Source organism: Biomphalaria glabrata, chromosome 1, assembly GCF_947242115.1.
Source record: "Biomphalaria glabrata chromosome 1, xgBioGlab47.1, whole genome shotgun sequence".
In the NCBI taxonomy this organism is placed as follows: domain Eukaryota; kingdom Metazoa; phylum Mollusca; class Gastropoda; family Planorbidae; genus Biomphalaria; species Biomphalaria glabrata.
The window spans coordinates 60,935,814-60,963,598 of NC_074711.1; the positions used below are offsets into that span (position 1 = coordinate 60,935,814).

Sequence of the window (27,785 nt, forward strand, 5' to 3'; positions counted from 1 at the left end):
TCTATCCAGAAGAAATGAAGAAATTAATTGCAGATAAAATAAATGAGAAATGGACGAGCTCCCATCCAAATCACAAGAAAGATGATGCTTACTATAAGCTATCCCGACAAGACCAACGTCTAATCTTTCGACTCAGGACCGGACACAACAGAATGCGACAACACATGTTCCAGAAGCTCAAAATTGGAACCAGTGAAATCTGCCCATGCCGACCACGTCCTCCAAAACTGCTCCCTCTACCAAGAGGCCCGTATAAGACATTGGCCCCAAATCACCCCAATAGAAAGAAAACTATATGGAGAGCTCTGTGACAAGTCGGATTAAGATATTGGCCGTTTTGGGTGTCTAGGGGATTTTATAGTTTGAGAATCCTTACTTGCACATATAAACTACAAGCACAGCGTTATAATGCAGGCAACAAATACTATATTTAGATGTAAACTTATGTACAGTTTATTATACAAAATAAGATAATGAAAGGTGAAATGCTGTACAGTTGCTAGTATGGGATCTAGCTTATTTACATATATAGGACTATCATCATCAGATATTAGAACCAAGTGGCCTGAGTGTCATTAGGCTGGTTGCTTAGCTTTTGGTCTGGTGCTGCACTGGTGAGACTGGTGTGGCTGATACTGATGCTGTCTGCTGGTGGGCTGGCGTAGTGGATCCAGGCTCCATGTGCAGTCCAACTTGTATGGTTGCAGAGCTAAGCTGCGTCTACCAATCAGTTAAGCCAGTGACGAGTCTGTGGCTAGCGTTGTTACTTGGACTCTTGAAGGATGAGTAGGTCTGATGTCTACAGATCTGGTGCCAGCAAATCTGCTATCAGCTTTAGGTTGCTAAGATTTCAGGCGGATGTAGCCTATAGATAAAAGCTGCAACGATATGATGTATGCGTTGGTTTAGCCATAATGATAACACTGGGAGGTAGATGCCTTTCCGTGAAGGACATCTTCAGACTGATGTATAGAAACTATAAGCTAGTTTCATAATTATCAAAGGGACCTAACAAATGAATATAGTGTCCCATCAAGGGAGATAACAATAATAATGGGGACTCCCATAAAGGGAAATAACAAACAGTAACAAGTGATATATGATAAGTTATATAAGTGACGCTCACCAATCACGGTGAATAGCAAGTACATGCATTACTAAGATAAATGAGATGAAAGGGGAAGGGGAGATCAACGTCTGATACTCGCCCATGCTCTCACATAAGTAAACAGAGCATAAGTAAATACATACTCAGTAATAAGACATGTTTACATAAGTGTCTTGATAATTCCCTGCCAAGGAATTAATCAATGATAATACATTGAGGGCTCGTGCCGAGCGCTAATATATCCGAGTTAAATTAATAATAGTTAAAGAGCTAAATACATCTGGTAAGAATTGTTAATAGAATCTAGTCCAGATGGCTTGAACATTTAGCCACAAAGTCATGATATAAAATATAAGTATACAGTAATCTACTTACATTATCCATGATAAGAATGCACAAATATGTACACAAATAATGTAGTAATAAATGCACAAATATATATATACATTACTAAGTAAAATGGTTCTCAAGCACTTTACAAAGTTACATACCACCAATCCAAAGTGAAATAAGGGAATGAAAATAGTCTAGAGCTCAAGCAATAGTTAGATGTGCTCCCTGTGGGCTCTCCAGCGTGAATGAGATCGGACGATGAAGTCTGTCCATATACACGTGGATAGAAGGGGGGGGGTGAGTGACGGGAGATAGGTGCAAAGGTGGTCTAGACTATTTGACGTCTTTGACAAAGGGGGTCCACGCTTGACCGTGACGAGAGTTTCCGGGAGATAGACATTGCGCGAAGGCGCGAGTTGAAAGTCCAGGAAATCAGCCCAGGTGGTCAGGTGAATTATGAAGGGGAGATTATCGGAGCTCGGCCAAAATCAAGGGAGATTATACCTTGATAATGGCTAGTGCTAGACGAACAGCGTTGCCCGAGGCGTTAAGTTGAAAGGGTACTTTGAAGTGACCAGCCGCTCCCGGAAAAGGGGGGGGTCAATGGATGTTTGCCACGATAGATGGAGGGAGTGTAATCTTGTCAAGAGTCTAGTGTGACACGTGTCAAAGTGGGGATAGTAAAATGTGACATCGATGCCAAAGGGGTGGGGTTGGATTGGAGGGGTGGTGGCTGTGTTTTTAGCGCTTGATTGGCTAAATTAATAAAATTGATGATTAATAGCGAGTAAATAAATTAATTAAATGCTTAGACCTGAGTGATACCTCAAGTGAGCTAAAACGGTTCGTCTCAAGCTCCCTGATTTGGAAACCACTGCGCAGTTCATCTCATGTATTGGTCTAGTCATATGAACACTCCAACATAACAATGAGAACGATGAAGAAGAAGAAAAGTGCTTCTATACTGTCCACACTGGCCTCCAGCAGAACATATTTGTTTGTATGTAGTCTTTCCAGCATATGCCCATTATGGAGTGAAGGCACTTTTACTGGAAGTGTTCGAGGAGCCTTAAATGCTTTTGATAAAGCACTCAGGTCTCAGAGCCATACAGAAGTGTGGTAAGAACTACTGATTTATAAACATTGCGTCCTATTATAACAGTGGCGTAGCTAAGAATTTAGGGGGTCGGTGGAGGGTTTGACCTTTTTAGGGGCTCCTGCATTTTGACATTCAACATCATGACATGAGATAATGTATTTAATTAATAAATAAGTCTAAATTCCAATTGGTACAATACAAAAATAAAATGAACAAAAAATAATCATTTAGACTCTTTTAATAACTAAAACCATTGTTTATTGGCGAGATAATGCACAAGTGACAAATCTCAATTCATATCGCCTCACATCATGCTTTCTGTGCAGCAAAGGTATCTATAACATCATCTAGATCAATGATGTCTAGTACTTTTGACTCCACATGGATAGCAAGATTACATGGCAGTGGTCTAATATTTAGTATTTTATTAAAAAAAATAATTTAGGACATTCATTTGGGGGCCCTCTTCAAGTGTGGACTTGGGAACTTTTGATTTTAGACCTCCTCCCCCAACCCTAGCTAAGCCACTATATTATAATGACTAAGAAACATACAAATATTGTTTGTTTCTCTCTATAGCCAGCATCAGCCAGAGGTCAAGGTATTAGAGTAATCAGTAAGTGGTCTCAAGTTCCTAGAAAACGACCAGTAATAGTTCAGAAGTAAGTTGAAATGAAATGAGAAAACAATTCTTTATTATACACACCCTTATGAAACTTCATTTTGCTTAGAAATAATTTTGAAAAATACATTAATTATCTGAAATCATGCACACTTTGTTATATAACAGCTTATTTTTGTTGGTTGACAAAACAATGAAAAATAGTCAAAATATTTATAAGTACTTCTGAAATAGACATGAATTCTTTTTCAGGTATATCCACAGTCCATATCTTATCAATGGCAGCAAATTTGATATGAGAATTTATGTCTATGTCAGCTCATATGATCCCCTACGACTTTATGTTTATAATGATGGATTAGCTCGTTTTGCCTCTAGCAAGTAAGAATATTCTAAATAATTAAACTTGTAAAATGTTTATTTCTATGTTATGTTATACAGCAATAGCATTTAAGCCAATGAAGTGCTGACAAAGTAGTTCATGTAACAACAAGGAGGGGGGATGTTCAACATTTTCTTTTATTTCAGGTATTCATCTTCCACAAAATCACTCAGTAATAGATTCATCCACTTGACTAACTACAGTGTCAACAAGAAAAATACACAGTATGTTAGCAACTCTAATACTGGCAACTGTGAAGGTCACAAATGGTAAGTGAAATAAGTGAATATGAACCAAAAAAAAAACAAAACGTAATCTAAATAAAGTACCTGTTTCTTATCTAAAATAAAACTTTTAATGTTTTTAAATTGTTATGTTCAGTAATTTAGATTGTTATGTTCAGTAATTTAGATTGTTATGTTCAGTAATTTAGATTATGTTCAGTAATTTAGATTGTTATGTTCAGTAATTTAGATTATGTTCAGTAATTTAGATTGTTATGTTCAGTAATTTAGATTATGTTCAGTAATTTAGATTATGTTCAGTAATTTAGATTGTTATGTTCAGTAAAAAAAATTGTTACAGGGGGTTAAGATTTACATCATAGAAAATAAAAACATCAAAATTGTTAGTTTCTTGATTAAATAATTTTGTAATTGAAATTATAGTTGGACACTGAGCTTTATTTTCCTAAAAAATTATTTCTTAAAACTTTCTTATTTATTCCAATAAAGTTAGACATAAATTAAGAACAAAATTTATATCTTTTCTTTTTTTTTCTTTCTGTAACCAATTTTCTATATTAGTGATGCTCTTTGCATTGTAGGAGTCTGAAATCATTGTGGGATTATTTAAAACAACGTGGAGTCAACACTACTGCTGTCTGGAATACCATTAAAGATCTCATCATTAAAACGATCATTAGGTAATTGAATTTTTCCTTCACAGTGTATTCCTTTATATAAAATATAAATATAAAATACAATCAAACAATTCCTTTGATATTATTAGATCAAATACTTTGTTGTTGTAATAATATTTTTACTTTTATATTAATTTCCAGTGGAGACTCATCCATCAACAGCACAACAAAAGCAAATCTTCATAGTAGATATTGCTGCCATGAACTTTTTGGGTTTGATGTCTTGTTAGATGAGAACTGCAAACCTTGGATTTTAGAAGTTAATATCTCTCCAAGGTAGTTTTAAAGTGTTTATTGTCATGCTTTTTTTTAGTTGCATATTATTTCAAGTTTGAAATAAAATATCAAAATATAAATTTTAGGGATGCTGATATAACTTAATTGGAAATTGAAATTTTATTTTGACTTAGATTTTCTAACACTAAGTTATTTATCAACAGCTTGCATTCCAATTCAAAGCTTGATGTGGACATCAAAAGTGGACTGATTAAAGATATGATGAATATAGCTGGACTTAGATTGCCTGATGCTAGAGATACTCACCCAAATTCTACTTCATCAGAAATAGACCTTGGGTAACTAAATTATTTTCATATATCAGAATAGTTATTTGTTCTTTAGACTGACTTTTTATAAAGCAAACTAATTATTTCAAGCAGTAAGATTATATATTGGTCAATGTTGAATAGTGGTTACCTTTTTACTATATCTTGACCTAAATTTAAGTTTGTTTATGGAAGGTCTTAAATTCCAGGCTAAAGGAAATGTACATAACTGTCTGGAGTAAGATATGAAATAAATCATAACTTTACAAATTCTGAATACACTGAGACTTATCTCTTTTGTGTAATTGTTTTTTTTCTCACACCACAGCCGATTGTTGTCTTGAGCTGATAGTGTCACAAATATATAATTGTTCTTACAAAGGGTAGTTTCCAGAGTTTTGATCAGGATTATATAAAGAAAAAACTGGAATTTGAGTAAAGTTCCATTGTGCAGTTATTTAAAATAATTTCTTTAATTTAAAAATTAAATAGTTTCCTTTATTTTTTTTAAAGATATTTTCCAATATTTAGCGAATACTAATTGTGTCTATCTGGCTATAAAACAAAAAACAGAAATGGAAAAGTGGTTTGAGTGCTGGGACAAGTCCCAAAAAGCCCATGGAGTCTGGGACCGCACTTCCCCGTGGTGGAGGCTGTCCAGGCCTGAGCAAGCTATTATAGCACAGTGCAGGACAGGCCACTGTCCTGTTGGCTCATATTTCTCGTGGCTATAGCCAAATTTTGATTCATGGTGCCCCCGCTGCGGGGAAGAAGAGGAAACCGTGCCTCATATTCTGTTTGACTGCCCCAGACTTGCTGATCTCCGTCTCAACAGGTCTGGGAAACCCAAAATTCTCGACCTGTATGGCAACATTTATGCACTACGCAAGACAGCAGGGTTTCTGTCCAGGGCTTTTGCAAGAGAGGATTTGAGCCTCTTAAGCCCTCACTCTAATGGAGTTTGATGATGATGATGATGAATTGTGTCTATCAATTTATAATTCCTCATCACTATTTCATTTAATGAACATTAAAATATTTTTTTTTGGTTTTGAAATCCATACGTCTATTGAACAATGAATAATGTAGATTGGGAAGCAAGGTCAAGAGGCTAAGTACGCTTGACCTTGGCTTGGGGTTCGACACCCGACTTGAGCAGAGTTGTGTTTACTGAGCGCAGCATTGAAAACCTTCTCCTAGATACCCCTCCCCACTGGTCCACAAATGAGATTGGACCATAGCACTCTGATCATGCTATAAACATAAAAGTAGCGCTACATAAAATTTTTTTTTTTTTTTTAGATATTCAGACATTTTGAAAATTGAAGAAGGCCTTACATTTTTTGTTTAAATCTGTGAAAATAAAAATGTTGTTCTAATGTTGTACTAAACCACTGCTTTATTCAAGGTTTTTGTGAAATGTTTAATCTATTTCAGTAAATATGCTCCACCAAACAAATTCTGTATGGACAAGCGGCTGTTTACAACTCAGCTGTCACCAGACGAGCGTGCCAAACATGCTTATTTCTGTCAAAAATTTCAAGATGAGGTATTGTCATTGCTTTAGCAATTTAAAAGCTTTGTTCAAGAACTGCTTATATTTTTAGGCTATAAAAGCCATTTTGTTATTCTAAAATTTATTAATTTAAGTGGAATGCATCAGCTAATACTACATAGGTATAAATCATTTGCACTTTTGAATAACATCCTTTTTACTTCTATCACTTTCACCCTCTACAACTTTGCTGCTCAAGACAGCATTTTACTCCTGACAAATAAGTGAGCTACCCCAAAAACTTGTTAGGAAAAGCCTCATCTTGCATTCACATTTTGGGTGCACTAGTAAACTAGATTAATGAATAACCTTACCTTTTACCTTTACATATACCTTAGTCTGTTGGACCATTGGGGCACCATGCAAGATTCGTCTTTCTCCATTCCTCTCTGTCTTTTGCCCTATTCCTTATATAAATTATAATAAAACAAATCTATTCCTAATTGTTCTAGAAAACTAAAAGCTTCTAATTCAATAATTTCCATCTTCATTAGATGTACTACAATTTTGCAAACAATACAAACTTATACATTTTTAGTTATAGTAAAAACTTTTGTTTAAGTCACAAATGAAAAACACATAAAAACAAAACCTAATGAAATACTCAGAAAGACGTAAAGATAGAGGCACATTTCTTATTACATATGCTAGAACAAATTTGTGCAAGTTCTCATTCTTCTCTAGTGCCATTAGAGAATAGAATGGGTTGCCTGAATCAGCCAGGAAAACCAACAACTTTAAGTCGTTGATTAACATGCACAACTAGATTAACACGTGAAATGTGTGGGATGTAATTGTCTTCTTTTTTGAAGTAACATCTGTAATATATAAGATAAGATAATTGTTTTGGCTCATAATGAATTTTTTATCTAATGAAAATTCTGATAAAATATTTTGGCTTGAAGAATTGGTAGTATTTCATATAATTTTTTGTGCTTTAAAATTAAATAAAGAATTTTATTTCTTTTAGCTACCATATTTGTCATTGTTAGCTGTGAATAAAAACAGCATTGTGGAAGCATTTGTGATGAAACATCACATAGTGTGTAATAATTAAGCATTCTGTTGTAATTTCCATTTTTACAGTTTATTTTTACATTCACAAGTTTTGAAACCATTATTCTTTTTTAATTCTCTCTTTTTTCAAAATTAGATATCATTTTTGTATTTATATAAATATGTTTAAATTTACTGTTTACTAAGTGCAAAAAGAGAAAAAAAGGAAAAAGATTAATTAAAGCATAATAAAAAATGTATTACATTAAATAGGCAAAAGAAAAAGATTTTACTTTTTAAAAACAAAGCTTATCTAAGGGAAAGGGCCACTAATTCCTGCCACCTATCTGAAAATGGGATGGTTTAACTCCCTTTATGCTACATAAAACAGAATTAATTAATTATTACTAATTCATTAACTATTTGGTTAATTTTTTGAATTGATTCGTGTATTGTCAACTATGAATAATTATGCAAGATTTCAACTTGATCCGAGAATGGCAAGTGGGTGAACGAACATGTCAAAACGTAATAAGGGGAATAGATCTGTATATATATCCACATATCTCATTAAGTAGCATTTATTCCCCTTATTTCAATATCAAACAATAATTAATCATTCATAATTAATCAACTTATAGTTTAATCTTCTTTATTGATTCATGTCTTGTTAGGTACAATGAATAATTGCGCAAAATTTCAACTTGATCTTCTTAAGTTATTCAGGTAACCATTTATTCTGGCTGAATGCCACAGAATATTATTACATATTTGAAACTAAGTTCATTTAATCTGTGCAAAAAAAATTACAATGGAGACGTGAAATGAATTATATCTTTTGAGATCAAGCTTTACTGCCATGATGAATATGAAGATTAAGACATTTATTTTTCAATAGATTTCCTAAATAAAAATAGTTTTTTACATGTATGGTTACTGCCATGTATGTTATGTATGGCACATCTTCTAATACAAGGCAGTTTTGTGTAACCATACTAGCCAGTTAGTTATAACTTATTTATAAAATATATATTTGTAAAAGAAACTTCTTGTAATTTAATAGAACAATAGTTAATTCTATTTTTCTTTTAATAATAGGAAGTCATGCAGTCCATTCTTGATGTTCTAACTCCTGATGATGCTAGGCATCTTTGTGAAAGCATTGATGAGGATAGTCGTAAAGGAAATTTTCAACGGTTATTCCCTACGCCTCAGACACATAATTATCTAAGATACTTTGAACAGCCTCGATATTACAATCTACTTCTAGACCAGTGGGTGCTACTGTACAATCACATGGAGCAAAAAGGTATATTTAAATGTGAAAATATTGAATTATTCATTCCAGTGTTAATAAAGAGGCACAATATTAAATGTAATTATTTCTTGTATTTCTGTTTTTTAATATTACTTTTCTATATTGTTGAATATTATATTTTTAATTTACAACTTTTTTTTTTCAATAGGGATCTCATTACTGCAGTCACTATGTGAGGAAAATATTCATTTAGAAAATCCAACTTCTAATCCAAAACACCAGGTATTATCAATGAATTGTATTTGAAACAAATAATTTCTTATATTCAATACTTTTCTAAAACTTATGGTGCTAGAAATAAATCCGTTTTTAAGGCTACCATTGTTTCTGATGAGAATACTTGCACTTTGTGAAACATGTGCCTAGAACATACTTGTCAATATGTATTTTTACCTCATTTATATCAACTTACTCCCTCTGTCTGGTCAAAATCTGTTTCACATTATTTCTCCCACTTCCAATTCTTCCATGAAATTGAAACTTTGCACAACTATTCATTGTCAATGACAACAAATGAATCAATACGAAAATTAAACAATTATTAAATCATTTAGTCATAATTAATTAATTTGCTTTATGAGGAAAATGTGCTAAGCTAACAAAAGATAAGATTTGCGATATCAAGACATATGACAGCTATAGAAGAGTGCTCTTCCCTCAAAGTGAAATGGACAGAGTGTCAACTTGCAAAAGTAAAGTTCCCTTTTCAGACCTTGTGGTCTATAGGGCAGATGATGTAAAGATCATCTGTTTCTGTTGCCTATGATTAACAAGACTGTCATGTGGCCAGCACAACGACCAACCTCCTTTACTTTCCCCCAACTAATGTCAGGTACCCATTAGAGCTGGGTGGACTCAGAGGCGCCCAAACTTGCAAGATAGCAGACATATAAATTGGAGAGTAAATTACTTAAATGTGTACAATTAAGATTGATTCAAAACAAAGGATGCCATTTCCCTCAATATTAGCTAGGTTTTTAGAAAGTATTTTTATATTGAGCTTGTTTTACTTTCTTAAATAGTGCTGAGGTGACAAGTGATTAGCTACTAAACAAAAGTTTATATGTATGAAATTTAGCACACTATTTTTACTTGGCACAGTCTTCAAAAAATAGAAACGGTGTGTTGGCTAAGCGGTAAAGTGCTTGGCTTCCGAACTGGGGGTCCCAGGTTCAAATCCTGGTGAGAACTGGGGGTTTTATTTTGGGAACTTTGGGTGCCTCTCAGTCTACCCAGCTCTAATGGAGACCTGACATTAGTTGGGGAAAAGTAAAGACGGTTGGTTGTTGTGCTGGCCACATGACACCCTCGATTAACAGTGGACCACAGAAACAGATGACCATCATCTGCCCTACATATCCCAAGGAGAACAAACAGTCTGCGAAAGAGCTTACAGCTCAGCAGCAAAAAGCTGGCTATAAGAAGAAGAAGAATGTTTGAAATTAACTGTACTAGCTCATTAAGATTTTTTTAAGGTTTTTGAAATGCTCATAGTATTGAGAACAGCCATTCACTTCATAAACAGGAAAATTTGATAGATATTGATATCTCAGTCTGAAGACTTTATAGTTTTTTCTTGATATTAAACATTATACCATAATAAAATGATATTATTCAATTATATTCTTCCCTAGTGGTCACCACCCAATTCTCACATCAGATCCTATGAAGTCAAGCAAACTGTATCCAATAGTAGTCTCAAATCCAGGTAATTTTAGAAAAGACTTTCTACATATTAATAAGACATTTCTTGTGTCATAAACAGACAGAAGTTAAGTTCTTAATCTTGTAGATAATAAAGAATTATTGTGTAGTGTACCTGTCATTGGTTGACTATTTAATTATATCTAACTTAGAAGTAATTCATTAATGCAAGGTCTGAAAGCGGAACTTTACATATTTTATTTGTAATTCAGGACTGAAAACTAGTGGATTAATAGAAGGAAAGGAAAACAAGGATTAGTACCTGCCTTCTTAGGAAGAGATGGTTCACTGCTCCCACTAATCTTTCATCTGGATAGAGTCACTAAAATGGTCATTCCACCTGCCATACCTAAAGCCATGATAGTCACAACCATATAGTCACCATATTATCCAATACCAATGGGTTGATCATGAAAATTCTTTACAGTGTTTGCTATGGAGTTTATAATGAAGAGATGAAACTATGGTTTTATGCAGTGTACTCCTTGTGGCAGAGAGAGCCTTCTGACTATACTCACTTTTGAAGTTTCAAGTATATTGCAACATGATGAAATAAAGCCCAAACAGTCTATATTTTTGCTGTGTTGAATTAGGCACTGCACCATAGTTATTCTTTGCTCATTTCCCAACTGTGAATCTAGATGTTGTCCCTATAGGAACTCTAAGGAAAGAGTGGCACATTATCTGTATCTGCTGAACTATTTCACATCTCTTGTGTGGTTATGGAAAGCTGATCCCTTACTTCACATCTCTAGTGGGGTTATGGAAAGCTGAGCCCTTACTTCACATCTCTAGTGGGGTTATGGAAAGCTGAGCCCTTACTTCACATCTCTAGTGGGGTTATGGAAAGCTGATCCCTTAATTTCCTTTAGGAATTTTAGACTAGAATACAATTATTTTCTTTTCCCAAATTACAATTAAAATACTTTAAATGAAATTTAAAAAGTTGTTATAAATAGTTTGTAGCTGTGAAAGATAAGATAATTTTATAGTTAGCAGTAGTCTGCAAATATTGTCCTTTATTTTCAGTGAAAGCTCCAGTGCTTGCTTAAGTGTATCTGAAATATCATTTTTCAGGCAGTAGAACAGATTTTTAATTTCACATAATTAATAAAAACACATACATATCTTTATTTCAAGTTTTTTTTTGTTTTTAATGAAATTTTAAGATTTAAAAATGTTTTTTTCAAACTTTTTATTCATGTTTTTTTAACTAGAAAAAATATTTAATGTTTATTGCATTTATGTTATCTTTATTGGATAATATTTCTTTTATACCTCTCTTATGGGTTTAGTTAATATGTTTAGTAAAATTTAGTTTGCAATTTTGTTTTTTAAATTTAAAAATACATACGTTATTTTCTGGAATTATATGAAAAACTAATTGATTTAAACGAATGTACATTTTACAGTAGTTCTTTGGGGATACTTTCAAGAAATTTTGATTAATACTTTACAAGACATCTTGCATTTAATATGTGTATCTTATCTTCTTATCGTATATCTCTTAAACTAATAACTGAAACAAATTGTTATCAATCAGCTGTTTGTCTTCATACTTGTTAAGACAGTTTATATAACTAGTTTTCATTAGCTTTAAAACCTTTTAATTTTTTTTTTTTTTAATTAAGAATTCTAGAATAAGAAATTAAAATGTTTTAATGGATATTTCTACCTTATAATTAGTTTACAGCAGTTTAGAGTTACTGTAATAAAAATATATAAATGATTTAGATTTAAATTTCCATTCTGCAGTTCTTCAACATCAATGTTACCTAAAATAGTCAAAAAGAAGCAGGTCTCAAAGTCTGACAGGATTTCATTTGCTTCAGGCAGCAGAGCCAGCTCTTTGACCTCTTCATCAAGCTCCCCTCAGCTACATGCATACTCATCATCTCTTTCCTCAGCCACACCTAGCAGGTGAGAATCTAAAATATCTGTTGAGACACATTATTTACCAAAAGAGAATTATCATTTGAGTTCCCTTGTTCTGATATCTCTGGTTTCATTGTTGTGTATCCAGCTCTGTGAACCAAGTATTTACTTTTCTCTTTACATCATAGATCTGTATCTAGTAGACTCATTCTGAGACCTCTTAGATAATAAGTAAAAAAAAACAACACTTACTGATTACATTATGTCTCCAACACTGGCAGCAGCACAGGATAAAAGTAAGTGATGTAGCCCATTTCAAACCTTACGATCTATATGGCAGATGATGTAAGGGTGATTAGTTTCTATGGTAAATGGTTAATAAGTGTGATATAAGGCCAGCACAATGACCAAACCCCTTTACTTTTCCCAATTAAAATCAGGTACCCATTAGAGTTGGAAAGACTCTGGAGCATCCTAAAAATCCTATCCTGAAATTCAAAATTCTAGTCCTCATTAAGATTCGAACCTGAGATCTTTTGATTCAGAAGCCAAGCGCTTTACTACTCAGCCCCACAGATTGCTTATGCTATCTTTTAATAAAAAATGTTGTAAAGATATTCATGTTATGGAGCTAAGTGTAATGTGTAGAGTGTTAATACTATGGATCTAGATGATTGAAAACTTTTTGAGATAGAAAGGAGGCCTTAGTTGATTTTCTTTTTTTTTTTTTCTATGAATTAAATTAAATAGAAAACACTTCAAATGGATTTTTTTTTTCATAACAATTTCTTAGTTAAAGTAATGAGCTTACATTGGATAAATACATATCTAACATTTGACTATTGCAGGTGACTGCTCCAGCAGCTCTCTCTATGTGATAAGATGTTTCTCTCCATGCAATCCCTTCCTGAATTACAAAATGCTTCATTGGTATCTCAGGGACATTCTTGCTAACCTTCAAGACCTGATGCAATGTTTGAAATAAAACATGAAATAAAATACACAAGTTTAAAGCTGTTGTACTTAATGAACATCAAGTTAAAAAAAATATTTTTCTTTACAATATAAAATATTCAAGGAAAAATTGACTTCAGATTGAAGATTTGAAATCACCAACTTATCAACAAATGTAAAGCTTGTCCTATTGGTGCAAATTATATACATTTATTTACTTTTAACAGAAATATATTTATACACTTATAATACATATTGTATTTTAATAATTCACTTATTTTTTGAACTTTTAATTTATAGTTGTTAAAATGCTGTCTCATAACATTATACGACTCTCTCTCTTATAATCGTAGGCATTTATTTACCAGACTGTATAAAAGACCAATAATTTATTTATTTAATAATTTATTAGTTGCAGCAATTAATGTGCTTGTCACCACTGTGTTGCATAAGCTCTGTGTATAAAGATAATTTATACATTTATTTAATTTTTTGTATTCTTCAACTCTCATATATTTCATTCAGGTCATTTTATTTTATTATTATCTGACTTTTTTTTTTCCTTTTATAATTTTAAACTCAAGTTGAATTTTTAAAAATATTGTTCTAGTATTCAGTTCATTGTTTGGCACTAGGATTCATAACTAAACCTTGGGGTGTTAATAAATTTGAATATTTTGCATGGCAAACTTAATACTTTTAGAAAAATTGTTTAGTTTGTGCGGCGTGCTTAGAATTTTTTGTTTTTGTGTAGTGCATTCTTATAGCATGCTCTGTGTGCTATGGACAAGTAAAGGGAGGGGGGGGTGTCTGGGAAAAAGGTCTCTCTACTGCCTTTAGTGACTCATCAAAAACAATTCAGCTTGTCAGGTTTTAAACTCTGGCCCTCTTGATAGCTAGCCAAGTGGTTTAAGCCTCTCAGCCACATATCCCACATAAGAATTATGTCCAAATGTGAGCAATCTGTATCAAGAATTTTCTCCATATATGAGCTGTTAATTCTAAGAGTTGTGTCCAGATGTGAGCAATCAGTTCTATATTTGTCCATAGGTGATTGTTTATAAGCCTGTCATAAATTACTTCTGTGATAATCAACTGTGCCTTGTCCATCTACTAAAAATCATGAGAAAATAACATACTGTATGCTGATTTGATCTAACACAAAATTATTCATAGACATTGATCTACAATAATGTTTTTCTATACTGATAACATATAGATGCTTGTAATAGCTGTTACTCTTGCCATTACTATTTATTACAAATACTTAGATTAGTAAACCTTTTTATTATTTAAATGGTTATGTTTAGACAATGACATAGTAGATCAGCAACAAAAAGTTGTGTGTAAAGCAATACTTTCATACACTTTGTCATGTTTTTACTATGATCTCTGTCAGCATTAGGGGTGCACCGGATATTCCTTTTTGATATCCGGCCGGAGCCGGATATGACCGGATAGTAAAATTTGATATTCGGCCGGGGCCGGAGCCGGAGCCGAATACCTAAGTGTCTTGTAAATAGCTTGTATTGCTGAGCATTTTACGAAACTGTTAAATAACATACCTATATTTGTTGGTATTATTTTTTTTCCTTTTATATACCTTATTGTTTTAAACTCTGTTACTAATTGATTTATTCAAGCTTAACAGTATTTATAAACAAAAATTAATCTGTGTAGCATGTACGAGGCCACCAACCTTAAAGGCTGTGTGTTGGAGGGTCAATGTAAAATATGTTAGTATATATTTAACTAGTTACTAATGTAAATCTCTCATCTGGTTTGTATGGTGGTTGGATGTATGTGTTCAAGAATTTCTGACCAACAACTGGTCATCAGACTTGTAATTTTAAGTCCAAAGACTGCTTCTGGTTCTGGTTTCAAGGGCTTAATACTGATAGCTGTTAGTTAATAGTTGGAATCTGAAGCGTAGTAGGTCATATATTTATTAATCCATTTGCGGCAAACGAGGTCCACTTTATGCATATTAAATAGGTGTATTTTTTACTATCCGGTTTACTATCCGGTAGTGATATCCGACCGGAGCCGAATAGCACCGGATAGTAAAAAATGCCGGATATTCGGCAGAAGCCGGAGCCGGAGGGACTATCCGGTGAACCCCTAGTCAGCATTCAGCAGCATGACTCAGTTGGAAAATCAGGTTACTTGTCACATAAAAGTGTTGTTTTATTATTTATAGCTCAGCAGCAGAGAAATACATTGCCAATCAGGGGAAAATGTGGATAACATAACATCTTTTTTTTTTGTGCTGTTAAATTCAAAATGGTGGATTTTGTTTAAATCTAATTGATCCTGTTTTGAATTTTCTTTACATTGGTCAAACTGTCTAAAATCAGAATTTTATTTTCTGTCACTGACTATGTTGATACTGTTTATCAATTATGTAAGTAATCTATATACCTCATAATTGTTTTTTTTTTTTGTCTTTTTGTTTTGTACATATATATTTTTTTTTTAAATGGCAAATAGAAGAGAAATATAGAGAAATCATCTAACAGAACATGGGATAAGTAAAATTAATGGTTAATTTAATAAATGGCTTAATTTTAAAAATACTATTAATAATGGATTTTAGTTATCTTTATAAAAAATCTAATTTTGAAATAATTCAATTGGGCAAAAGTAAACTATACTAAAGAATAATATGCAAAAATCTGTTGTAAATATATATTTGTAACCATGCTTTACTTTTGTTATGGCTGCTTAGTTGAAGTTAAGAACCTTTTCAGCCTTGAGAAGGTGTAGCATTTATATGCTATTGATATACTTTGTTTATATTTAGTATTTCTTTTTATAAAACTCCATATTTTTTAAATTTCCATACTATTTCTCTTGTTAGATTCATTTAAAATTATTATATAGCATTATATATATATATATTCATCTTTTTAAATCCTATTTGTCTATAACATTTTTCTAAGTTAATCTTTAAGCATCTTTTAATTAACAAGAATCATATAATCTATAATGAAGCAGCATAAAATATTTCATCAGTATAGCTATTTAACCCTTTTAATCACTATTATTAAACTTTTCTCAATTTATAATAATAGCATACATTATAACTTTTTGTAATAGTTTCAAATAGTGAACATGTAAACATTTATTTTGTTTTGCCCTATTCTTTTATCTATTATCTATCTACATTCAATCTATTGTAAACATTATCAAAAATCTGTCTCTGAAAACACAGTTGAGAATTTAAAAAAATTCTTTTGTTAAAGTGTCCATTCATTTCAAGTGCCTGTTAAATATAGTTTAGTTTTATTGAAAAAAGGCATATATTTTTCTAGAATCCTACTTTTCAATTGTAATTAATATCCTAATGTTTGATGACATGATTCTGTTTTTATTCTGTTGATTAACAAGAAAAAGTATTATTCAATGTGCCATATAATTCATGAATTATTCAATGTGCCATATAATTCATGACAATATATTTTTGAATGAGCTACAACGTTAAAAAAAAGTATGTTGCTGTTGATTAAAAAGAGTCTTGTTTTTCTTTACCAACTTTTGCACCGTACACAAGTCTATAGGTAAGATATGATAAAAAAGGCCACTCAAATTTATTGGCCAAACAGGTCTATGAGATATACATGTTTTCTTGAAGTTAACATTAGAAAATCAGTTACAATAAGAAGATCTTTTAGTTTTCGAAAATTTATCTTAATTATTTTATTTAAAAACAAAAAAAGCTCATCTCTTGTCTATCATTCAGTTAGTACAGTTGAAATAAACCTTTTCTTCAACTATTTTGAGAATGAAATCTTGGCATTCATGAGTTTTTTTTCTGTTTGTGTCTTTTCTAAAGAACATAGTCCAGAAAGAGGAGGAAAATAGACTGAACATGTTTGTTATATGTTTTACTAAATAAAAGAGGTTTATTTCCTTATGATATTATAATTTTGAATAGAAAATGTGTTGGAATAATATTTTTTAAATTGTTCTTATATAAAAAGTGTCCAGTTGTTGCCTTAACAACTGGTTAGATTACAATATTTATATTTCAATGAATATGTTTTTTTATATTTATACAATCAATGCTCCTTCATTTTGTCAATTTATAAGATCTACTTTGAAAATAAACATTTTTTTTTCCAACTAAACCTATATGAAATAAAAAAATACAAAATCAGACAGTTTTGATTCATTAAACAATTTTTTTCCCCATTATTTGTAATTTTTCCATATAAAGAAATGGACAAAAATAAAAAAAAAACAAACATAATAACTTTGACTCGATTAATTTGTTTAAGCTAAATACACTCATAATAATAATTGATTGTTCTAAATGAACCACTATGCACGGTGTATTCAAAATTATAATAAATATTTTATTTTGAAAGATATGGCACTTTTAATAACGAAATTAATCCGAAGCAATATCAATACAATTGTTAACAATCCCATGACAAGTAAGACGGAAAGAAAACAATTAAAAATCTTTAAACATATTGTTTAAAGAGTTCTCCAGTTGGTTCAAACTTTGCCCAACGGACTGAAGAATGTCGTTCACATGGCCTTCTACCTCTTGGAGCTTTTCGAGATCTTTGGGGTCTGTCACGGTGCAGACGCAGTTGAGCTGGTTCTGTTGGTTGATGATGACAGTTCGTTTACCGATGTAGACGCCATTGTTCAGAATGATGCCATTTCCAATGCTAATACCGTCGCCAGGGTTGCAGCAGTAGAGCACGTTGTTTATAATACTTATACTTGTATGGCCATTGCAAGCATCGCCCGTGTGGCAGGAATAGGCTGTAGGGAAACACAGAAAACAAAAAAGAACTTTATAAAAAGCAAATTAGCAGCCAATGAAAATGAAAAAGTAGAGTTTTGTGTAGTCTGTCTGTCCGCAGGTTTGTCACTTTTTAAATCTCAAAAATCCAAAGCGCTATTGAACATCCGATTTTATTATATTCTGTAGCTTGACAAAAATATATATAAAAAAAAGGTGCAACTGATAATCGTTTGTGGTCTTTTAAAAGCGAACCCTTGTTTGTTTTTTGTTTTTTTGTTATTAGATGTGCAACCTTTCTTTCCCCATTTATAAAACAATATTTAAGATTTATATAGTCAGGGAATATTCATCTAACTATTATGTTCTACTTGTAAACAAAATTAGACATTTTTCAAATTGTTCCCAAGTAGGCCCTAAGGTTAATGAACACACACACAATTTACATACAATGTAGGCCTACATACAAAATAATTGAAATAATTGTAGGCTTTCTGAAACGTTTTCTAATTTAGATCATCTTTCTGTGCGATCAATTTGAAAGCGTTAACCTGTCGAATAGACCACGTCTCTCTCTGAAATACCCGGTACTCGGCATAATTTTCGTAAAAGTTTACTATTGTCGCTGCTACATTACTTTTTCTAACAAACGCGCGTCATCCATGCGTACTTCGTTGAGGTGGAACCTTTTCAAGTTTTCATGCTTCTTTTCGTGCATTTCTGAACTAATCCGTCAATGGCAGAAGATACTTCAAGATACTTCTGTCCCTCGATAAACAGAACTTCTGCATGGAATAGTGCCGCAATGTCGTTTACAAAATGAGGTCACAATTCATCACACGGGTTTTGTGTCTCCACATAACATATAATTTGTAAACAAAATATGCATATTAGCTATACGGAAAAAAGAAAAAAAAAAAATTTAAAAATACTCTTAATTCTGTCTACACCATTTGACCATTATGACAGACAGGCTATTAGGTTGATTAATATTAATGGCTTCTATATTAAAGTTTGAAGAGAGTAGGGACCTCCACAAATCCTGCCTAGGGCCTCATCTTACTAAAAATCCAGCGCTGTTAGAACGTTTTCAACATACAATGAACATAATTTATTTATAATTAAATTTCATTGCAATCTGCATCTGCTGTTTTGATTTAGTGGTTTGTAACGCAATAAATGCTTTCGACTGACCCTTAAGGGCCCCATACAGACATAATCATACCCATAGGAGGACAAAAAGGAGGACAAAGCCATACAAAGGAGCACACAAAAAAAAGACAAAGTAAAATTAATAAACAAGACATACGATTACACTGTACTTAATAAAACATTTCGGCAAATCAATTGCTGTAGAAATTGACTATCTTTAGTATCGTAATTCTCAGACACATCTTTTCCCAGTTGTAGGCCTCTACTTGTCGAGCTCCATGCACGACATTTTTCTTTCATTGTGTACATGGTGAGAAAAGTTCCTCTTGCTGGAGGCAGTATTTCCCTCTTTTGCTGCTGCATGTTCATTGACAAAAACTCCTTTTCAACTTGATTATTATGTCTCGAAATGCAAAATAAACACTTAAGATCTTAGTGTATTTTGAATAGCCTAGTTGGTTTCTTTTGAGCATTCTTGAAAAAAACATTTGAAGGAGGTTGTCAAAAATTGTCTCAATACTGCTGTCTATTGGTGAGTTTGTGCAATTAATCCAGAAGATACAATAAAACCAATTGAAGGATAGTATCTACGTGTAATGAAAAAGCCGGACATATTTATACTTTAGGCCAATGCCTGCCGGACAGGACCCCAAAAAGGAGTACATGATCTCCTTTTGCTGGACTCTGGTAACCCTACTTATGAGTGATACAAAACTTTGTTTTATTTTATTATATTTTTCACGATATAAGCCAATGTGATTTTAAATTTTACATACATGTGTTATTATTATCCTGGCAGCTACCACAAACAATGAGTCCCATGAAAACAACAAGTAATGTATTGAACATTCTCTCCCTTAGTTTGTCTCTTTTTAATTCCTGTAGTAAAAAAAAAACGATGTGAATGTAGTCAGTTTTGTTTCTATATGCAATGAAGTTTGACTAGCTCAATGTCTTTAAATGCAAATAGATAAGCTTGAAATGGAGATAAGAAAATTATACTTACCAATGTTCTTACGTACATTCAAAATTTTATTAAAGAAAAAAAAGCACATGATTCGTAGTAAAAAAAAAAAAATTGAAACCGTCGGTTTGTGTATGCGTGTTTTGTTTTGTTTTTTGATGTAATGTAAAACTTATATAGGCCTAATAGGCTAATACTCAGTTTTGTCATGAGGTTAAATTTATCTTGACTATTGTCAACATAGGCCTACATACATTAAAGTGTGGATCTAATATACCTCATTTAACTGTATAAAATTTAGCCCTTGTTATTTAAAGGGAGAGTGATCCTTAAAGGATTACGGGCACGACATGGCCTAAATTGTGCCGATGTGCCTAAACTCAAAAACTCAAACTCAATATAGCTCATCTTCAATATTTTATTCAGTCTTCGTGAAAGTTGGTAGATCCTAGTGCATTCAGTGGCCTACGGACGGTTACTTAAGGTTTTAGGTTGCCACTATGACGATCAGCGACTTTGCTTTCTCTAACCATGGAACTATACTAACATATGGCTGGTTGGTCTTTGGTTCTCAAGTTTTCATATTTCAGTTTTAGTTGCGCAAATTAGTTTTAGCTATTAGGGATGATGACTCATACCTGATGATTATTCTAAAACAGAGATTCAAAAATTTAACCCACCCCTACCCCGGTCTTGAGGTGCTAAGGTTGGTATGTTTTAACCTTCAAATGTCTCCCCACAGTAATTCCGCAAACCAGTCAACAACAGGTTAAATCAAACACAGGTTTGATCTTCAATAAATAAAGTAGGCCTTGAAGGATTAAAAAACATACCTTAAAAACGTGAGACTGCGTTTGTTTAATGAGTCTAATCAGTGATTAGCTTTTGTTTACGGAGTGATCCTCTGCAGGTGTCATGAGGTGAAGAGAGAACAGACGGATGGTCAATTAAAACTCATCCAAACAAAGCTTTGACCACCTGTGACACAGCCAAGCGTGCTATCCAGAAAGGTCGTGGTATTAATATTTGTATGCATATGTGTCCGATGTGTCGTGGGTTTGTTTCTCATTGAATGTTTACTATCAGGCCTTTACATGAGTCATACTGACACACACAAACACGGAATAAAACTGCTAGATCTAGTCATCGTGGACAACACACACGAAAATGATGCATACATTTTAGTAAATATAAATTACTACTTATGATCTTCTTATGAAGTTGTCGAAGTATGCAGGTTTCATGTATCAGTACTGAAGTATTTACTGATTAGACAAGAAAGTCAACGGAAATGAAATCGATTTTTTAATGAAACCTCTATATAGGCCTACGCATAATAAGACGTCTAATGGCAGATAAAGGCAAATACAAGCTCTAAAATACAAACATTCTCTCTCTCTCTCTTATCTTATATAATACAGACGTTACTTCAAAAAAGAAAATGATTACGTGCTACGCGTCATGCATTCAGTCATGCATATCTTATCTTATATAATACAGACGTTACTTCAAAAAAAGAAGATGATTACGTCCTACGCGTCATGACTTAAATTCTGCCAAGTCACTGGTTTTCTTGGCTAGCTCGGGCAACCCATTCCATGCTCTAATAGCACTAGGGAAGAAGGAGTATTTGTACAAATTTGTCCTAGCAAATTGGATGAGGAATGTGCCTTTATCTTTGTGTCTTTCTGAGTATTTTATTAAATTTTGTTTTTGTATTTGAAGATTATGGTTCAGTGTTTAATTGCTACTTTACTTTTGAGTCTTCTGTCCCGAAGGCTTTCTAAATTTAGTAATTTTACTAAAGGTGTTACTCTAGTCAAATATGAATATTCGTTTGTTATGAATCTCACTGCTCTATTTTGTGTCTGTTCCAGTTTCTTAATGTTTTCTTGAGTTGAGGGGTCCCGAACAGAGGATGCATATTCTATTATTAGCATAACCAAGGTTAAATAACATTTTAGTTTTATGTTCCTATTTGATTTATAGAAATTTCTTTTAATAAATCACAATGCTTTGTTTGATTTTTTGATAGCTTCATCAATATGGGGATTCCGTGACAGTTTTTCATTTATTATAACACTTTGGTATTTTGCGTTTTTAGTCTGTGTTCATATATATATATTATATATATATTGTTATAACCCTGAAGGTTATGGGAGACTGAAGGTTATGGGAGACTGAAGGTTATGGGAGACTGATCTGTCTGGGACTAAGATCCGTCCTTCATACTAATTGAACTGTATTGAAGAACTGGAGCGACACTGAGAAGTGTGTCGGTGGTCTGTACTTATGTTTTGGTAGAAAACGACTTGTAGAACTTAAGACAAGACTCCCTGTGACTTAATAGCTGAAGTCTATGTCTCAGTGTATATTTTATAACTGTAAATAAGCACATCGTCTATTATTACCTCCTTTCGTTGAGTTCTTGAAATAGATTTACTACAATATGTATATAATTTGGTCAACAATGGAAATGAAATGAATGCCTGCCAGTTCCCTCCTCTCCACGCAGGGATGTATCCAAAGGAGCGGCAAGTGCCAATACAGTTTGGGATCAGCGGCGTCGCAAGCTATGCCATGGTGTAGCACTGAGTGCTTCAAACTGTCGCCGGCTCATGATTTTTCCTCAGGAAAACGAAGTATTTCTCATTATTGGTTTTAATTAAGAATTGTCCTTCCCCTAGGTGAGAAGCCAGCAATGGCTAACGAAGCCATCCTGCTTTAAACTTACTGGTTTAGGCGCCAGTTACTCGCCTTCGACCCTCTCCTGTTAGGGAAAACAGTTTCGCCGGACTCAATATCTGACCCACACTTGAAGACGCATACCATTAGGAAGCATTCTATAGGTAGTGGAGTATTTATATCCACTACCACTTCCGGCAATATATATATATATATATATATATATATATATATATATATATATATACTTACATATGGCTCCCTTATTGCGTGGTATGCGCTCTGGACTGACGTTTGTTTGGGCTAGGGTGCAATTTTTAATTAACTTCACATCTAAAGGAATATCCAAAACATGTACAACTAAATCTTATAGGCATAAAGGCTTAAAAAATTGTTTGTCACTGTATTTCCCTAGCTCTCTCTTCCCTGATTCATTCCATTATGAGAGGCTACCTCTTTTCATAGCAGTCCCAAACAATTTGATTCTTAAATGCAGATAACATTATAACACTTTGAATCAGTTTATTTCTGTAGACTATAAGCACTCTTCCTTGATGTATTAGAGAACACCAGATAGATCTCACACATTCCCTTAACCTCGTGATTCTAATTTCAATTTTTATTTATAATAAAGGCCTACAAATAATTGTTTTTCAATGAAATAATTAACAATGCACTTGCCCAGCGAAAATACTCCGCCGTCCGCTCCCTCCTTCTCCCCTGTTGTATTCTATGTTGAACAAATAAAACACCAAAGGCAGGGCAAACATTTTCTGTGTTGATTTGCTCTTTCTTCGTCCTTCCTACGGTTATCACCTATGATTGCTGTGCGCAGAATAAACTCTGTCACACTGAAGAGCTGATGGGCTGAAATAATATCGCATTAAGATTGAAAAAGGACTGCCTTAGCGTTAGCTTCCAATTGGAAGTTATCCATTGTTTTGAGTTACCTGTAGATTGAGTTTCTCATTAACTTATTGCTCTTAGTTAGCCATTGATCTGAGTTACCATTAGCTTGGTGGCCGAGTAGTGATGCGCTTGAATTTTATTTGGCTTTTTAGATCGACTTGGCAGAGTTTAAGTCATTGATTAACATGCATGACTAGATTGACACATGAAATGTGTAGGACGTAATTATCTTCTTTTTCGAAGTAAAGTCTGTAATATATAAGATAAGAAGATAAGACGTCTCTAACGTCATTAAGCTCGCCCTGTCACTAGTGTGTTTGTAAATGAAAAAATAATTGATTGTGTTTTAACGTGGTCTTTAAAAGGATGACCAAATGACTACCAAATGACTAAAAGAAAACGTGAACCCCCCATTTGCGCATGAAAGTTCTCTTGTTGTCAACACAATATTTGTGTAATGACATACTCAAAAAGTGTAACGATTTAGGCTAGCGACGAAATAGTTTAAAGTATACTTGAGTTTACTTAGCCTGCACGTTGGCATAATGCATGCAGGGACGGAAGACTTTTTGTTTTGTTTTTGTTTCTCGAATAGTGTTGTTATTGTGTCATTTCTAAATATAACGACGTGGTTAAGAGACGGGATAAGAGACTTATTTTCATTTAAAAACAAGTCTATATTAGGACATTCGGGGCCGAATTAATCCAACAGTTTTATTATAGGCTGAAGCAAAGGGATCTAGCAAATATAATCTGTAATAAGTGACGGTAATTAAATATATTGAAAGAAAAGGGTAAAATGTATCATCATTCTTCCAAGAACATTAAGCTGTTTGTCATCAATTGTTTCAAATAAAGCATTTCAATTATAATAATTTGTAGTGACAAGAAATACGCTATAAACCTGGTCAAATCAATCTTTTCAGGATAGAAGCAATTATACATACAACACTGAACCATAATTTTCAAATGCAAAAACAAAACCTAATAAAAGACCAAATATAAAGGCACACTCTTTGTTCCATATGCTGGAGTGTGTTCACGGGATATTAGAGCATGGAATGGGTTGCCTGAGTCAGACAGGAAAACCAATTGCTTGGCAAAATTTAAGTCATTAATTAACATGCATGACTAGATCGACCTAGGAACACGCGTAGGACGTAGTCGTCTTCTTTTTTGAAGTAACGTCTCTATTTCATAAGATAAGATATCGGTACACTACGACTTACAAGGTCATTTTTTTATTGAATATTTCCAATGATATGCCTTTAAATCTCAAAATTTTCCTGAACATTAATTTATTATACTCTTGAATCAATTATGTCTTACATTCGGTGATTCCCGAACGCCATAGTCATTTCAAGAACGCGATAGTCCTTTCAAAACCAATCTAAGTGTAAAGCCAAATTTGCATTTATGTTTTTTAATTTGAAAAATTATACTAAACTCGAGTTTTTCCCATGTGTCCGACGAGCTGGTAATTCTTATCTCAGCGATATACGTCTGTACAAAATATTGAAAAAACTCGGTGCATTCTTAAAGTTAACTCTGCCTTTTTTTTTTTAGAAGTTAAATCCTGCTATTGAGTTTTATATTGTTGTTTTAATATACAGCGTTACTACACTATTGACATCATTATTCTCATCTTGTGTGTTGCTATGTTGATGGATTGGATAGTAGCCTAATTAGCTGCTAGATTACCATTTCACTGTTTGTGAATCGCGTGATCTGATAGTGGCGGTATCGTTGTTCATTCTTATTGTTATAATCATTATTTATATTACCACTTGCATTATGATTATTTTTCATCTGTTTTCCTCTTGGTTCTGTGTATATTGTTATTATTTGTTATTTTGACTGCCCTTGTATGACTTGCGCTCTATGTCAAAACAATAAAACAATATAACAGTAAAATTGTTCACTTGTTGTCCACCTAAGGGGCCATGTCTCATGAAATGACGGGTGGAAATAAATGATCACCTTGTTGATGGTGGCTCCTTGACCTAGACTACAAGTAACGTCCGCATCACAGCGGGTAACAAATACTTCAATAATACATATCCAACTCTCAGAAAATCAACTACTAGAAATATATGTACTGTCTCCAGTGACCACTGGCTTCGAATGCCCAAAAGATACTACCTAACTACTACTACTACTCGACGACTCGACTCTCTAAGTCACTACTGTCCGTACCGGACCAAAAGATACTACTGACTGCACTGGATCAAAGGATACCACTTGACTGACTAAAAGTCAATTTAGTCATCCTTACTTCCTGTTTCTATATCAGGAGTTTCACGTGTCTTTTCACCTTCTTAACCCGAGGTGAAAATTTAACAGGCATTGTCAACCGAGACTATGATACCCTCATCCTGTCCACGTGATAAAAGCCTTACCCGGGCCAAAGACTTATAAAATGAAAAATTTCTTGACTCTTATCTTATCTTATGAGATATAGACGTTACTTAAAAAAAATTACGTTCTACGCGTCATGCATCTAGTCATGCATGCTAATCAAAGACTTAAATTCTGCCAAATAACTGGTTTTCCTGGCTAGAGCAGGCAAACCATTCCATGCTCCAATAGCACTAGGGAAGAAGGAGCGTTTGTACAAATTTGTCCTAGCATATGGAACAAGGAAATCTTAATGATACTTTGACAATAGTCACTCAATACGTAAAACTTCAAAGATTGTTGAGTTATACAAACTCCTCTTTTTAGTAGTTGTTTTTCTTTTTAACTTTTTGAGAATCTAGGCACACAATATTTCAAAACACATCACATTCATTTCTTACATCCCTTTACCCAGCCAACACACATTAGTAAGTTTGTTCAGAATTCATGTACATATATAAATATATAAATAAATATATATATATATATATATATATATATATATATATATATATATATATATATATATATATATATATATATATATATATATATATATATGAATCATTAAAAAAATCAACTACGTGAGAAATAAGACATTTGGGGGAAAAAAAAACTTATCATATACTAGATCTAATTGTCTAAGCAACAAATCAGTAAAAGATAAACAAATATGCTACTCAGTAGAGACAAAGTTTTTCCATGTTGTAAATATGATAGTTAAAGTCTCAATCTTACCAGAGCATCTAATATCATAGAAAATGTGAAATATTGTAAATTCTAATTTTTCTTGATGTTGGCTATATAGAGTCAATCTAAAGTAAAATCAATGGATTTCTCAATACACACACAACGAGCTCGCAATCTGTTCCAGCAACACCGTCCAATGTTTACGTGCTAAAGACCATATCTGAAACTATTATCCAACTGGTCAATCAACAGTTTGTGTTTTTCATACCATTGTTTGTGAAATTTGACTTCTAACGTTTAAACTGAACTTGATAGTATAGTGCACGACAAACTATAGACACAAGAAACAATTGTCTTCCTGTCAAGAAGAGAAAATGTGAATCTTGTTCTACATTAAAACGTATACAGAGTGGCTGAGTGGTCTAGTAAAGTCTAGTTTAGTAAACGTTCTTTCTCCTCTCTTCACAAGTCACACCATTGGAGTAGAAGCTTACAACAAATGACAGAATATTTTTTTTTACAAAGCTTATTTCAAATCACTCTGTCTGTCTGATAAAAAGTTTGAACATGTTTTTTCTCCCATTTCCCACTCACGGATCAAGTTAAAACCTTGCCAATTATTCATTGAACCTGACAAGACATGAATCAATCAAAAAAATTAAGCAGTTAGTTAATTAATTGATGGTAATTAATTATTTTGTTTGATATTGAAATAAGTGGAATAAATGCGACTTAATGAAAGATGTGGATGTATATTTGGAGTTTTTCTCCCACTTCCCATTCTCGGATCAAGTTAAAATTTTGCATAATTATTCA

General features: G+C 33.0%; 3 protein-coding genes across 10 annotated transcripts in view; 1 reads left to right on the forward strand and 2 right to left on the reverse strand.

The window, feature by feature from the left end:
* LOC106069462 (uncharacterized) overlaps positions 1–8,992 on the reverse strand; it is a 38,427-nt gene extending 29,435 nt beyond the window's left edge. Inside the window, exon 1 of the mRNA XM_013229127.2 lies at positions 8,981–8,992. The gene's annotated coding sequence lies outside the window, so the exon portion shown is untranslated. The remainder of the gene's footprint in view (positions 1–8,980) is intronic.
* LOC106069449 (tubulin monoglutamylase TTLL4-like) overlaps positions 1–17,882 on the forward strand; it is a 32,886-nt gene extending 15,004 nt beyond the window's left edge. For 4 of the 6 annotated variants that reach the window (XM_056005715.1, XM_056005699.1, XM_056005736.1 and 1 more), the window contains exons 9-21: positions 3,120–3,202; positions 3,415–3,543; positions 3,691–3,813; positions 4,371–4,469; positions 4,608–4,742; positions 4,907–5,041; positions 6,449–6,560; positions 7,537–7,608; positions 8,661–8,871; positions 9,029–9,102; positions 10,515–10,588; positions 12,340–12,504; positions 13,308–17,882. In XM_056005715.1, coding sequence (XP_055861690.1) covers positions 3,120–3,202; positions 3,415–3,543; positions 3,691–3,813; positions 4,371–4,469; positions 4,608–4,742; positions 4,907–5,041; positions 6,449–6,560; positions 7,537–7,608; positions 8,661–8,871; positions 9,029–9,102; positions 10,515–10,588; positions 12,340–12,504; positions 13,308–13,311 — 1,416 coding nt within the window. In that variant the 3' untranslated portion in view covers positions 13,312–17,882. Of the gene's footprint in view, positions 1–3,119; positions 3,203–3,414; positions 3,544–3,690; positions 3,814–4,370; positions 4,470–4,607; positions 4,743–4,906; positions 5,042–6,448; positions 6,561–7,536; positions 7,609–8,660; positions 8,872–9,028; positions 9,103–10,514; positions 10,589–11,613; positions 11,735–12,339; positions 12,505–13,307 lie in introns of those variants that run through there. The other 2 variants (XM_056005729.1, XM_056005722.1) reach the window with 2 other exon arrangements.
* Positions 17,751–27,050, reverse strand: LOC106067856 (uncharacterized). Of its 3 annotated transcripts, none has more exons than XM_056005806.1 (3): positions 27,018–27,050; positions 20,101–20,203; positions 17,751–18,192 (listed from the first exon to the last, which is right to left on the reverse strand). In XM_056005806.1, the coding sequence occupies exons 1-3, from the start codon at positions 27,033–27,035 to the stop codon at positions 17,873–17,875; spliced, it is 441 nt and encodes a 146-aa protein (XP_055861781.1). In that variant the 5' UTR covers positions 27,036–27,050; the 3' UTR covers positions 17,751–17,872. The 3 variants fall into 3 exon arrangements, with proteins under 3 accessions (XP_055861781.1, XP_055861799.1, XP_055861789.1); XM_056005824.1 differs by lacking the exon at positions 27,018–27,050 and adding an exon at positions 21,122–21,272; XM_056005814.1 differs by lacking the exon at positions 27,018–27,050 and adding an exon at positions 20,331–20,363.
* Between the last annotated feature and the right edge of the window lie 735 nt (positions 27,051–27,785).